This window comes from Hyperoodon ampullatus (genome assembly GCF_949752795.1).
Source record: "Hyperoodon ampullatus genome assembly, chromosome: 12".
NCBI lineage: Eukaryota > Metazoa > Chordata > Mammalia > Artiodactyla > Ziphiidae > Hyperoodon > Hyperoodon ampullatus.
In genome coordinates, this window is record NC_136925.1 from 40,155,275 (window position 1) to 40,170,107 (window position 14,833).

A 14,833-nucleotide genomic window follows, 5' to 3' on the forward strand; every position below is an offset into this window, starting at 1 on the left:
CAGATAAATGTAAGAAGAAATTTGGTTTCCAGCTTCTTGTGAAAAACAGAAATGTGTGGCAGTAGGTAAGTAACCGCTGCCCCTTCAGCTATATGTATATATGCACATGTGTGTGTGTGTGTGTGTGCACTCACATATGTATCTATCCCAGCATGATGCAGTTAACATAGATATTTAGTAAATGTTTGTGACTTAGTGAATGGTCTCACCTCAAAAATTTCTCAAGTTTTTCTCTACTCTCACAGATATATATACGATCACGATATTCTAAAGCATAGTGAATGCTACCAGGTACTAGGGCCTCGTATCTGAAAGACAAAGGAACAAAAACAACTATGTATTGTATAATTAATATGCAGTACTGTATAAATAAAGTGTCAAAATATTTTATTTTTCTATCTTTGCCGCTCAAGGAAGAAATAGAACATTTTCCAGTTAAGCAATAGTAACCTTTTGATCAAAATGTTAAGACTGTTATATGGACCACTTATTCCGAGTAGAGCTGTCATCCTGTACTTGCACGAGGGAAAGGACTTGCCTTTGTTTGCCATCCTGATAGGTCACTGGACAGTAGCCCTGGAGCTCAGCACACTTAGGGAACCGGCTCTTCAGCTCCGACAGTGTCAGCCTTTTGGGCATCATGTCGGCAGACGGGAGAGGATGAGGTGCTAATGGAGGCACGTATAATTCGGGGTTCTCCAAAAATCTCTACAAGAAAAGATTACAGCAACGTGACTGCTTGAGACAGGAATACTATGCCAATGAGAATCCACTGAGGCTCTCTTGCTACTGTCCCCATTTTCAGTAGCAATGTTCGTCCTTCAAACCATCTGAGAGCTGCTTTCTGCACTACTATAGCTCCTTCCCTGACTGCAAGTGCCTTATAGTAATACTTACAAGTGATTTCATCTAAGGTCTCTCCTACTTTCACTCACTCACTCACTCGTCTACTTATACAGAAAACATTTGTTGAGCTCTTACTATGTCCCAAACACTGGAGTGCATAGTCTTCCTGTCCTACAGTATAACTAACTAGGTGGGTTCCCTTTGGCAGGTGAGTTAGCTTCTCCAGCTTCAGTTATCACTCTAAAATGAAGGGAGCAGACCAAGTACATGACCTCTAATGTCATTTCCAGTTTTAAAATTCTGTGATTATCATTTAAATAAGCAGGAAAAAATAAATGTCTTTTTCTTAAAGTGATAAAAAATTCAAATTCTTCAGAGGAAAATAAAATGTTCAGAGGCACCTGATTAGTTTTCAACTACAACCTTTTCATATCACCAAATTATGGTCATTATAATATCAGAACAAGTCTGTATTCTGTTGCATTAAATAGCAATATATGGTACACAGGAAATTAAAGTGATAGAAAAAAGTTGAAAGCACAGGAGACATACGTTGGTCTTGCTTCATTTCTACTGACTCTGACTTCCCTTCTGCACCCTTTGAATGGAATCCCCACCCAGATGCTCAGCATCCCCTTCACGGGAGGCCTCACCCTTGGGTCTCCCTACCTGTTAAGCTGACCCAGGTGGAGGGTCCATCGCTGACCCTGAACTGCTGCTTTGTGCCAAAATATGTCTTGGGATACAGTCTTAGGACTGGACTCTGAGTTGCCTCATTGAATCCAGGGTCACAGTTTCCAAAATTGGGGCTCCTGGTCCCCAATTCCTGAGTGTTCCCAGCTGTGCCCACCCCTTCCTGTTTGGTGAATTCTGAGACAGGTATTTTCTTTCCCTGGTAAATATTTGGAGTTAGGAACAAACTTACATTCAATTTCTCCTGAGAACTCATTTTATAATAGTGCCCTCTGAACTCTGCTGCAAATTCCAAGGAATCAGTTAAAGAGCCATCCACTAATTCATGTGATTCTGCCAGGCTGACAGGGCAGAAGTGTCCAAATTCGCCCAGGCGAGAAATCAGTTCTTCAGGTGAGATGCATAACTTGTCAATGCAGGCGGCTTTTCCTATTATTTACAGATTAACTATTATTTTTTTTTCAGAGAAAACACAATCATTTTCAAAATGAAAATAATTTCAATTATGCTAGCGCTACACAAATGAGTACACATTGTAAAATTCCACAGAGTAAAAAGTAAAAATTTCTCTTCACACCTCCATCCTCTCAATCCAACATCCCTTCTGAGAGGTAATCACTGTTGAGTTTGTATCTTTTTCAGATTTTTTTATACATTTGCATATACACATGGATATATTTTTTCATATAAGATGCTTGTGCCACTATACTGTAAACATTATTCTGCAACTTGCTTTTATCAGTTAGTTATGGCCTTTGACACCTTTCCATATCAGTTTATATGATTTACCTAATTCCTTTTAATTTATGCACAGTATTCCATTGTATAAATGTACATATAGTTTACTCAACCAATTATCTGTTGATAAATGTTTTGGTCGTTTTTAATTCTTAGCTATTATAAACTACATATATATTATAAATAATATATATGTATATACACACACACATATATGTACATGTATATATACATAGCCACTTACACACACACATCAGTTTGCTACATATTTAAATTTTTTCTATGGGATAGATTTCAGGAAGTGAAAATAGTTTGTTTACATGATGTTACTGACACAAACCTCTCCCTGTGCCCTGACAGCACCCAAGAGAGGGGAAGAAACATTTTCCCAAAAGTGCCTAGGTTTACCCTAACAACTCTATTTAAAAAAAAAAAAAAAAGCCCCCAAGTTCATTCAATGGACAAGTTTAAGGGTTTTCTCCCTAGTATTCCACTAGAATGGGGACTCCAAAACAATATGAGATGTTACAGAAAATAAAATTACTTTTTTTTTTTTTTGCGTTACGCGGGCTTCTCACTGCTGTGGCCTCTCCCGTTGCGGAGCACAGGCTCCGGATGCGCAGGCTCAGCGGCCATGGCTCACGGGCCCAGCCGCTCCGCGGCATGTGGGATCCTCCCAGACCGGGGCACGAACCCGCGTCCCCTGCATCGGCAGGCGGACTCTCAACCACTGCGCCACCAGGGAAGCCCAAAATTACTTTTTTATACATCTTAATTATAATGAGTAAATTTTGATCCCAATATATTTTAATGGTCCTTTTCACCAGTGAAAAGTTTCACTTTTTTTTTATTATTATGCCAAGGAAGGTCTTACACTAACACTAAAATTATGAAGCATAAATCATGGATTAGTTTGTTATGTGACAGTGTAAACATAAAAGTAATCCTTAGGATTGGAGGGATGTGTCTATAAGCCAAAGAATGGAGAGGATCGCTGGCAACATTGGAAGCTAAGAGAAAGAAATGAAACAGATATTCCCCTTGAGCCTTCAGAGTGAGGACAGCCCTGCCAATGCCTTGATTTGGGGCCTCTGGCCTCCAGAACTGTGAGAGAATACATTTCTGTTGTTTAAGTCACCCAGTGTGTGGTAATTTGCTACAGAAGCCTTGGGAAACTAAAACAGGTACTTGAGACTATGGTTTCTGTCCTGTTGGCATTCTTTCTTGCCTTATCTTGTTCACTTGGTATAGCAAGCTGCCATATTGGAAAGGTCCATATGGCAAGGAACTGAAGGTGGCCCCCGGCCAAACAGCTGGCAAGAAGCTGAGGCCCTCAGTCCAACAACCTTCAAGGAATAAAATCTTGTCAACAATATATGAATGGGTATGATAGTGGATTCTTTCCCAGTAGGGCCCTCAGGTGAGATCTTAATCCTGGCCAACACCTTGAACGTAGCCTTATGAGGGACCCTGAAGCAGAGGACCCAGTGAAGCTGTGCCTGGATTCCTGCCCCACAGAAACTGCGAGCGACTGTGTGTGTGTGTTGTATTAAGCTGCTAAGTTTCGGAATAGTTTGTTATGAAGCAATAGACAAATGAATCCACTATTCCATCCATTGTTTATGATACAGATGAAAAGGCTAAGAAGCCCCAACCATCTTTTCCTAAAAAGAATATTACACTACTATAATACTACATTGGTGTAATATTATTCTAAAATATTATAACGCACAGTACTATGGTATAATAATAGTGTTGTTAAAGTATATAGTATTATATGGTGCTATAATATTAAACTATATGGTACTATATAGTTTTACACTTCTATGTTGCTCTTTAGCTCAGATGTGCTGACCTCACCAATCCTGACAGGTTTAGTGACAGGGTAATTTAGACTCAAATCACTTGAACTCCTAAAAGACACTCAAGTATCTCTTTTTCTGATTCTTGGGACAGTCTTGATGACATCTGGCAATGTCTATATATCCTTTTCTGGAATGTGGCAGAATGAGGAGGAATCTCTTTAGTTTTCTAGCCCTGACCTTGCTCCATCTCACTAGTGAGAATAAACTGGCCCCTTGACAGGGGAGGGTTATTTGAATAACATACAAAGCAAGTGGAGAATATAAAAAAAAATCAAAACTAAATTCAAACAATCAGGTATAGATGATCAGGTAGATGCTGAAGCAGGAAAGCAAGAGGGGAGCTTCAATTAGATTAAACTATTCAAGGCAGAGGCAGGTATATCTGGAATAATGTAGTGGATACTGTGGTGTCCCATCCGCATCCCTCTCTTCAGGGCTGATGCACCCATCCCCCAGCTGCTGGAAATATCTGTGCTAATGGATCACAGCTGCACTGGGAATGGCCCCTCTTGTATACAGGTTATACCCCCTCCCGGAGTGACCTTTGGTCAATGACAAGCCAATGGGAGGATATAAAGCCTGGCCTCTCCCCTCAATGTGGGAAATTTTGAAGGTCCATCCTAGCTCCAGTGCTTCCCTATAGCATCCAGGGAGGCTTCTGTTTCCACCACACTGCAGGTTAGTTTCTCCCTCTGCTCGGTTCTACTAGCCTCACTTCCCCACAGGTGTATCTCCTAATTAGAGTTGACATAAAATACAGGATGCCCACTTAAGTTTGAATTTCAGATAAACAACGAACAGTTTGTAGTATAAATAAGTCCCATACAACATTTGGGAAATAATTAGACTAAAAAATTATTTGTCATTTATCTGAAATTTAAATTCAGCTGGGCATCCTGTATTTTTATTTGCTTAATCTGGCAACTGGACTCCTGAGAGTACTTCCTGATAAAGCTTCTGCACACAACTTTTCATCATGAGTCTGTTTTCAGGCAACCCAATCTGAGGCAGGAAAGGTGAAGTAGGGTAACAGAAAGATGAATGAGGCACAAGTTTTGCTTTCAAAGCCTGCTGTGGAATGTTCTACTAGTGTGATGCTATCCAAAACTTACTGGGAGTAGGTTTCTAAAACTCAATTCTCTTTTCCCTTGCACACTTATCTTCACCCCTTGTAATCCTCAGGTGAAAACAAATTCCCAGTCTGCAGGCAAACAGGACCCAGAGATGCTGGTGATGCCCAAATAATGAAGCAAATCAAGATTCAATGATGCCATTATTATCAGACTCCTCACTGCATTTTTCCTTGTATAAGATACTCTGTGTCACGTTGCTCCCTCACACCTCCTTATACCTTCTCCGTATTTTCCAAAGTTAAACAAAGTCATTAAACCGATGTCTGTGAAACCCCTCCAGACAAATTCTTTGGCATCATCATTTTTTTTAGAGATATGAGATATAGGTAACTTTCCTTCTATTTTGTGTATTTTGGGAGAAAAATCAAGAAACTTCTAGGAATATATAATCAAACATTTTCTTTCATGGATTCCAAATATAGATTAAAAAACATTCTATGTTCAAATTAAATTTTTAATAGAATCAACATTTACATACTACTATAATTTCATAGTAAATAGTAAAAATAACTAATTCTAGATTCCTAAACAAAATTTTGCCAAGTGTCACTCCACAGACCCCTGCCCTCATATAACTATCATTCTTGAAACTAGCTTCTTACATGGCTTTCCAAACACCATAAACACTTCTAGTGAGAGACCATGTATTGTTTTTAGGTGACAGGTTCACATGGACATTGAATAAATGATAGCTGCCCCATACATCCTCTAGTTGGCTTGTGGGCTATGTTAATTTATAATCCTCCCTGCCATTGAACTTAGAACTAGTTAGTGCCTAGAGACTTAGCTGGAGAGCTAAGCTGATAGCTTGAGTAGAGGCAGTCATTTATGAGAACAAATATACATGCCCACATAATTGGAAAATACTATGTATTTAAAATACTGATTAAGGTCATAGGAACAAATGTTCAAATTGAATGAATTATGGTAACATGAGTTAGGCATGCATAGACTTCAAATTCACATTTTATTGTGTTTTCAGAGTTACACGTCTTCTTACCTGCTTTTATTCTTCCCAGGTATATCTGCATGTGTGTATTCACCACTTTAACCTTCTTAATGACTTCATTCCATACCCACCATTTGCTGTGAAAGCCATCAATCACATACCAGTTCTGATGTTGTTCTTGAAAATATTGCCTAATCTCATCAATATTTTTGCGGTACATTGAGTTCTTGACAGCTATAATCTGTGAGCTGTTATGCAATGGATAAGGCAAACTAATAGAGAAACAGAAGGAATGGAAAAAGCTGTTAAAAACCTGCTTTTTCTGGTTGATTAAAGTTTATTCCTTTATCATTGTTTTCATCACATACATTACCTTGGTTCCTTTTTTTTCTCCAGGAGCAATCTTTTGAAAATCTCTTTGGAAGGCACATCCAACTCAAAGATGACCATGGGGATGACTGACCTAGCTTCCAAGAGACTCACTTGATATTTACATACAGGGTATCCATCGATGACAACACTAACAAGGAGAAACGTGAAAATAAAAATTCCAGATGTCTTTTCCCTCAGACCTTCCTTTCTGTCTTCCAGAAACAGTCTATCTTTAGGATTAGCCCCGCACCGTTCCTATGTAACTTGATTAATCTTGTCACCTTGCCCTCTTTGTGTCTCTGTTTTTTTTGGCTGCGTGGCTTGAGGGATCTCAGTTCCCTTGGGATTGAACCCGAGCCCCAGCAGTGAAAGCCCGGAATCCTAACCACTAGGCCATGAGGGAACTCCCTTTATCTCTATATGTTTAACCTCAGTCAGCCCAAGAGCCAGAAGGAGGGCTGCATACATACAGACACAGCTCTGATTCATACACTTAGCATCATAGAGCTAGGTTTCAGCGGACTTCGAGAGATAATACACATAATACCTTGAACATTGTATTACTTAATTGGTGCTACTATTATTCTAGCATGAAACAGTGGAAAGAGTATAGGCTTCAGAGGCACACAGACTTAGATTTGAAACCTGATCTGACCTCTCTGAGCCTCAGTTTTCAGCAAAAATAGTAAAATAATGATATTTAACCCTTAGAGTTATCTTAAAGATTATAGATCAAGTTTGTAAAGCAATTAGTAGTAGACTAATGGACATTCCTTATAAAAGAATGGCCAGGAAGGGAAGAATTATCCAACCCTGGTTTTAATGTTGTAGTTTTATAGCAAACAGATAGTGTAAAATTTTTGTACTGAAAGGTCAGTGGCGGTAAGACAAGGTGTCTTGTAAATCAAGATTTTAAGAAGTACATTAAAATGTTTTAAAATTAAAAGAAAAAAGGGCCTGGCACAGTTAATAGTATTTTAGTAAGAGATTAAGCAAATACAGAAAACACTGTGTTCTAAGCTTGCTTTTGTAGTAAAATTCTGTGAGGAGGCTGGGTGTGGAAGGGAAGATGGGGAGTTGGTGAGAGAGCCCTATGGTATCTGGGAGAGAACCATTCCATCAGGACCCATCAGGCCTCTGAGCAGAAATGATGGAGAATTTGTTAGTCCAACGGTCTAAGGTAATGAGTGTCACTAGCAAACTGAGAAGAGGACTAAAGGCTGTCTGTAAATTCCAAAGTCAGGAAACCGACTTTGAGGTGCCTGAGCTGGGCTTGCTGGCTGACATCACCAGGAAGGGCTTTAGCCCTCCCTCAGTGATCTCCAGCTAAGTCTCTAGGCACTAACTAGTTCTAAGTTCCATGGCAGAGAGGATTATAAATTAACATAGCCCGCAAGCCAACTAGAGGACGTATTGAGCTGCCACTGTTGGTTTTTTTTTTTAATTTATTTATTTTTGGCTGCATTGGGTCTTCGCTGCTGCACACGGGTTTTCCCTAGTTGCTGAGAGCAGGGGCTACTCTTCGTTGCGGTGCGCGGGCTTCTCACTGCGGTGGCTTCTCTTGTTGCAGAGCACAGGCTCTAGGTGTGCGGGCTTCAGTAGTTGTGGCTCGCGGGCTCAGTAGTTGTGGCTCACGGGCTTAGTTGCTGCGCGGCATGTGGGATCTTCCCAGACCAGGGCTTGAACCCTTGTTCCCTGCATTGGCAGGTGGATTCTTAACCACTGCGCCATCAGGGAAGCCCACGATTTTTGGTTTTTAATGGAAAGTAGCTCAACTCCTTTGTCCTGTGAAGGATCACTTGAGAGGCCCTCAGGATTAGGGAAATTCAGCGTGACTGGGCAGTCACTGTCCTGGTATTAAGGTGAAATAAAACCTTTGTGATTTAACCGACGTTGCCCTCACTAAGATCCCTCGTATGCAAGGATGAATGCCAAGAAGGAGGTAACACAATTTACTTAAGTCCCAGGGCCTTCTCTGGGGAAAATACTTGACAGTCCAGAATCTGCTCCCCGATAACTGAAATTAGAACTGTCAAGGACTTGATTAAGGACCAGTGGTAGGGAAGGGCAAAGAGGCTCCTAATATAAAACAGCCTTGAGTAAAACAGCAAGATTTTAAGTCAATGACCTGGGCTCAAGAGCAGGGCCTTAGGTTTTATCGGCTTCTACTACTGGCTGGGACCACTGGCTGTGCCAGGGAAGCCGTGGTGGAGCAGAGGAGTGTAAACTGAAGACCAGTTCAAGCACAGGGCTCTCCTGTCCAAATGCAGCATCAAGGAGGGGCGCTGCTTCCTGTGCAGAGAGCTGGGCCAGGGAGAGACCATCTCCACGGGACCAGTACCACCTGGGCGGACAGGGGAGGGCCACGCCTTCATCATTCCATGGGGCAGTGAGGAGTTCTGCTGGGCTGTGGAAGTCGCACAGACCTCCCTTATGGATTGTGTAAACCTGGAGGCTCCTGGACGGCTCAGGGGTTGCTGCAGGGAGGGAAGTGGCCTGTTGGCTCTTCTGGTGTTCAAGCCGAGTTTTAGCTTGACAGAAAATTAAAACATGTAACCATATAGGTGCCCAGAGTTTGAAAAGCACATCACACACACTTTACAAGAGCTTTAAACCCTGTTTACGATTAAGTGTTTTACATTCCAGTGAGTAATTTCTTCAGAGATGTAACTCCATCCCACTCCCTCTCCACCTCCACAGCCCGCACTTACCCTGCAGTATTACATATACTTTCCATCAGAGATAATTCTAAGGCCTGAACAGCCAGTTCATCAGGTGCTGTCATTCCTCTATGAAGATGCCAATTTAGCGTAAGTGCCAGCTCTGTGTCTGGTTGGTGGTTTAATACATAACGCAGAGCATCTCCTATTGACAAACGCTTTAAGCCATAGTCACTTGAAATTTTTTTGGCAACTGAAAAACATTAAAACTTTAAACTTACTCCGTTTCACAAATTCATCAGTTAATCTTAGTTTCAGATTCTGGTTAATTGACATCAACAGCAAGCTAATCTTCACATTCCTCAAAGAAATTTCAGAAATTAAAATTGCTACATCTTTTTTTTTTTTTTTTTTTTTTTTTGCGGTATGCGGGACTCTCACTGTTGGGGCCTCTCCCGTTGCGGAGCACAGGCTCCGGACGCGCAGGCTCAGCGGCCATGACTCACGGGCCCAGCCGCTCTGCGGCATGTGGGATCTTCCCGGACCGGGGCACGAACCCGTGTGCCCTACATCGGCAGGCGGACGTTCAACCACTGCGCCATCAGGGAAGCCCGCTACATCTTATTGAATTAATACTGTTCAAAGGTCGATCATTATTAGCACTTCAGGTATGTGGCTGATGGGTCTGGTTAATGAGCCAACTCCGTGAGGTTTCTATAACCGAACCATTGAAGTGGTTTTTTTCCTTCTGCATGAGGTAGCAAAATTTTTGAGAGCTTTATAAGGCATCCTATGTGTACTATTAAATATTTGGTAATATGTCCAAAATAACAATTCAGTGCTCCTTCTGTCACTGGATTAAACCATTTCCCTATCTGTCCATTTACGGACTCCAGGCTGCAATCAGGATAGCTTACCCTATACAGTTAGGTGGCAGTTAATCCTTAGGAAGTAATTTTTAAAAATTATAATGGCATATCTGACATTTTAATAGTAATTTACAGCTTATGAGGTAATATTTCTTCTGTGACTTTTTTTGATATTTTCAACTGTTCCATCAAGTGCGTAGAGTGGGTATTGAAGTTCCAGTTTTATAGATGAGAGAACTGCAGGCCACTGCAATGGAATAATCTGTCCAAGGGCACACAGATGTTGCCATTTGTTGAAAGAGGACTCAGGCTTGGCCTCTGCTTCTGCTAAGTGAGACCACAGATAATAGCTTCCAGTTACTGTTAAATGTGGGTGTGCTCTGACAGGGTCTACAGACCCTGCTTCATCACGGTCTGGAGACAGCAGTGTGTAGAGGACACTGAGACTCATCTGGTCCCACGGGGAATACAGGTTAACTGGCCACAATTAGGGCCACCCGGGAGCGACTCCCCTGTGAGGGCCGCAGAAGGCTTCATCTCAGCTTTGCCACAAACGCGAGAGTCACCCCTATTATTCTTAAGCTATGGAAACAATTAAGCGTTTACAATTTGACATTTTGTTTAAAGATTAACCTCTATTTCAACAAAAATCGAGGAATCAGATTGTCTAATCTACATTTTACTTCTTGCTGTGGTTGTAGGATCTTGAATGTCAATGTACAGCTTTCTTTGGGAAATATCATTATCTTTGTGAACTTTTAGAACACAACTATTAAAGACTCTTCATGTTAAGACGTTTAAATGGGGAAAAACACACTTTTCATCTGAAGAGCTAAAACACAAAACTCCCTTTTATTATTTCTGTTGAAAATTAATCTTTGACCTCATCTCTCCCCTTCATCCTCTATGCTGTCAGTCATTAAGGCCTGTCATTTCCTTTTTAAATATCTCTGGTATCTGCGCTTTCCCATTTTATTATCATTGCGACCAACCACTGTTCATGTGGTTATCATGTCACATGTCATCTTGAGATACCACACTCACCTGTTGTTGGACTATTTGCCTTAAAAAAGAAAGTCTCAAGATATAAAAAATTCAAACATTATAGTTTACCAAATGCCTTTTTCGGTAATGATTAAGATAATGGATTTTCACTCTTTAACTTATTAATACAGTAGATTATATTTATAAAATTTTAAATATAATTTTTATGCTAATAAAATCTTAATATAACTGTTATTTGACTATATTTATAAATAATATTCATTTGTAATTTCTTTTTTTGTATTATCTTTGTTAGGTTTTGATATCAGGGTCATGCTAATTTAAAACTGAATTTATATTTTTTATACCTTTTTAATTGTATGGACTATATTCTTTACTTTAAAAAAAACTGAAAATAAATTGGTCAGTTTACTTTCTTTTCCCTTGCTCTGGAAAAGCTTATAAAAACAAAGTAAGCATCTCTTGAATTTTTAATTCTTTGAAAGTTTGACATAATTTTCCTCCAAAACCATTTGATTCTGGGCTGTTTTGGAGTGGGGCTATATTTTTGAATGCCTTCTCCTCAATGGTTATTGGCCTATTTAGGTGTTCTGTCTCTTTTTGAGTCAGTCTTGCTAGTTAGCTTCCTGGAAGAGTGGTCCTGGTCTTCAGGAGATTCTTTTATGCTTAAGGAGAGTAAAGGCAAACACACCCTTACCTGTAGTTTTCCCAGATTTTGGAGGCCCCAGAAGTGCAATCCTAATGGGCATAGTAGGCTTAGGTTTGGGTTGGCGGATATATTTGATTGGGTTCTTCATAAATTTTTCTTTAGTTTCCTTACTAGATAAAAAATAAATATACTGACGATGGATTACAGGATGAAGTAGATTCTCTGAATTTTCAACTGGCTTGATTGTCTCTCCTTCACTTAGCTGCAATATATGCAAAACTGAATTAATAAGTTAGCTTTATTTTAAACAGCATTTCCCCCAAATACACTTGAAAAAACAAATTTGTAAAATCTTTCTTATAGAACAAGAAAACTAATTATAATCAAATACTGATATTAAAAAACTGTAAAAAGAATGAATTATTTTATCCTCATATGGAATAAATGTAGTTTTTCTTAAGTGCTTCAGTTTCTGACAATTATAGTTATTCTACTTCCTTTATAATGTGTTTAGCATATACTGAATGTTTCTGCCAAGGAGTGTAAAGGTGTTTGGATATATTCATGGGCCAATTTATCTTCACAGACAGGTCCATTCCTAAGGTGGCATAATGTACAGAAATGTGTCCTCCCAAAATCATGGTTTGAAGCCCTAACCCTCAAAGTTACTGTATTTGGAGACAGGGCCTTTAAGGAGGTAACTAAGGTTAAATGAGGTTATAAGAATGGGGCTCTAATCTGAGGACTGGTGTCCTTATAAGAAGAGAAAAGAGACACCAGGAGTGCATGAGCACAGAGGAAAAGCACTGAGGACATCTTGAGAAGTGGCCATCTACAAGCCAGGAAGAGAGGCCTCACTAGAAAAAGCATCCCTGCTGGTACCTTGATCTTGGACTTCCAGCCTCCAGAACAGTGAGAAAATACATTTCTGCTGTATAAGCTACCCAGTCCGTGGTATTCCATTATGGCAGCATGAGTAGACTACTACAGGTGGGGTCCTGGGTTATATATGGGAGTGTGCTGGTAGGACAAATCCCACTAGCTTCTCTTCTACATTTTTATACAGACGAAATCCCATTCACACAAACATCAAGAGCAGCCACAAAAGGGAAAAATACACCTAAAAGGCAGCCTAAGGTGTCGGTATGGAATGGAGAGGGAGGACTGGTCCCACATCTTTGCATTGGTGATGATGACGACTGGGTAATTAAATGGATATCTTTTTATATCATCAGATGGCCAAGCATCAGTCATCCCTGGACTTGACAGAGTAGGTGGGAAACACTATGGTAATATTGGTCCTCCCCCAGAACTACACCAGGATAGTTGTCACAGGTCAATGTTGTTGTCAGCATCATCATTCTTGGGCTGAAATGATATTCACGGCTGGGAGTAAATGTTGGGGATAAGAAGAAACTCAGGGGTGGGGTGGGAATGTCTGCTCTATTTCTTATACTTGGTAATAAAAGAAAAGCTGAGAGTTTAATGATTCCATTTCAGATTCGCAAATGAAGTGTGAATTCTTACAATAGTTTCTGCTATTGCCCAAAATATCTAGCATGTATCTTTCTTCTCCATAGGTCAGAATACCCAAGGTGTCATCAAATCAGAAACATCAAGTGGTCAGGCACCCAGAAAGATTCCCAATAGCCCTGAAAAAATGATTTATATGCTTAAACCCTTCCTATGACCATGCACTCATTTCTCCACGAGGCATCTTTATACAATCCTAATTATGTTTGGACATGGGTCCTTAAATAGGGTTCTGACTTTGACTGCTTCTTCCCCTCTCTTGTCCATCTCAGAGAGAAGGTTAGGGTGTAACTATTTTTCAAAAGCTTTCTAGGTGATCCTAATACATGCTTAACTTTATCTGATTCTCTATGGAGGGAACTGTTATAATGTTTCTATATTTCAGCATGATATTTGAAAAGGTTTCTCTTGACATCCTTACAGTGAAGGTAAAGAAGATATCACAATTAAGTAGAATTGAAACTGATTGTATCAACATCAGCCAAGAAGGAGGTTTCAAGTAATATGCACATGGCTCCATTTTGGATCCCTTCCTCCAAAATACTTTTTATCAGTGACTAATACACGTTAATAAAAACAACTTATATTAATTGAGCATTCACAATAAAACAAGCACTGTTGCAAGCACTTTACAATAATTAACTGATTTAGTAATTGTAACAGTATCGTGAGGTAGGGACTATTCTTATTCCCATTGTGCAAATGGGAATGGCTCAGAGAGGTGAAGTAATTTGTCCAAGGTCACTCAGCTAGTAAGTGGTGGTTTTGAACTCAGGCAGTCTGGCTCGAGAGGCCATGGTCTTCTCCACTGTGCTACTTCACTGATGGAAATAAGAAGGTACACTGGTCGAGAGGGCAGGTCACCTTTATGTGATATTCTTTTATTGTCTTTATAGCACTTAATACAACCTGACAAGAACCTATTTGTTTACTTATTTATTGCCTATCCTCCCTCTCCAACCCAACTAGAATATAAGGCCCATGACAAAGGAACCTTGTCTGTTTTATTCACTGCTCTGTTCTCAGGGACTGACACAGTGGCTGGCGTGTTCTTGATTAAGACTTGTTGAAAACCATCCCACATTTGAAGTTACTGAATTCCAATTACATTAAACGTTTGTCCACACTGCATAAAAATACACTGCTTAGAAATAAGTTTGTGATGAACATTAAAGGCACATTTTATATGGTATGTCACACTTCCCAGAGAACTTTATATTCTTGCATTTGATCACAGTGGCCTGATGGCAGTATTCTCCCATCTTAAAGGTGAGGTAGCAGAATCAAACAGTTTAAAGGACTTGCCTAAAATTAGATAGCAAATTGTGTCAGAGCTCAGCTCGCTAGATGTCTACTTTGAAAATATTTCTACTACCATCTTCTTCTGCTACAGAGTTAAAACCAAGTTGGAACTGGATGATCTCTACAGAAATAGACCAAAGAAATTTAAACCCTTCAACTACTTTCCTACTTCAGAAAGGCGAAACAACCACACATATTTTTATAGCTAGTTAAGAATAC

The 14,833-nt window shown here is 39.9% G+C and overlaps 1 protein-coding gene across 1 annotated transcript in view; it reads right to left on the bottom strand.

The window, feature by feature from the left end:
* The window catches only part of AK9 (adenylate kinase 9), a gene marked incomplete at both ends in the record, with an annotated part of 108,014 nt that overhangs the window by 2,981 nt on the left and 90,200 nt on the right, over window positions 1-14,833 (bottom strand). The window contains 7 exons of the mRNA XM_079716719.1: window positions 210-308; window positions 539-708; window positions 1,772-1,968; window positions 6,276-6,496; window positions 6,598-6,744; window positions 9,308-9,509; window positions 11,828-12,041. Coding sequence (XP_079572845.1) covers window positions 210-308; window positions 539-708; window positions 1,772-1,968; window positions 6,276-6,496; window positions 6,598-6,744; window positions 9,308-9,509; window positions 11,828-12,041 — 1,250 coding nt within the window. The remainder of the gene's footprint in view (window positions 1-209; window positions 309-538; window positions 709-1,771; window positions 1,969-6,275; window positions 6,497-6,597; window positions 6,745-9,307; window positions 9,510-11,827; window positions 12,042-14,833) is intronic.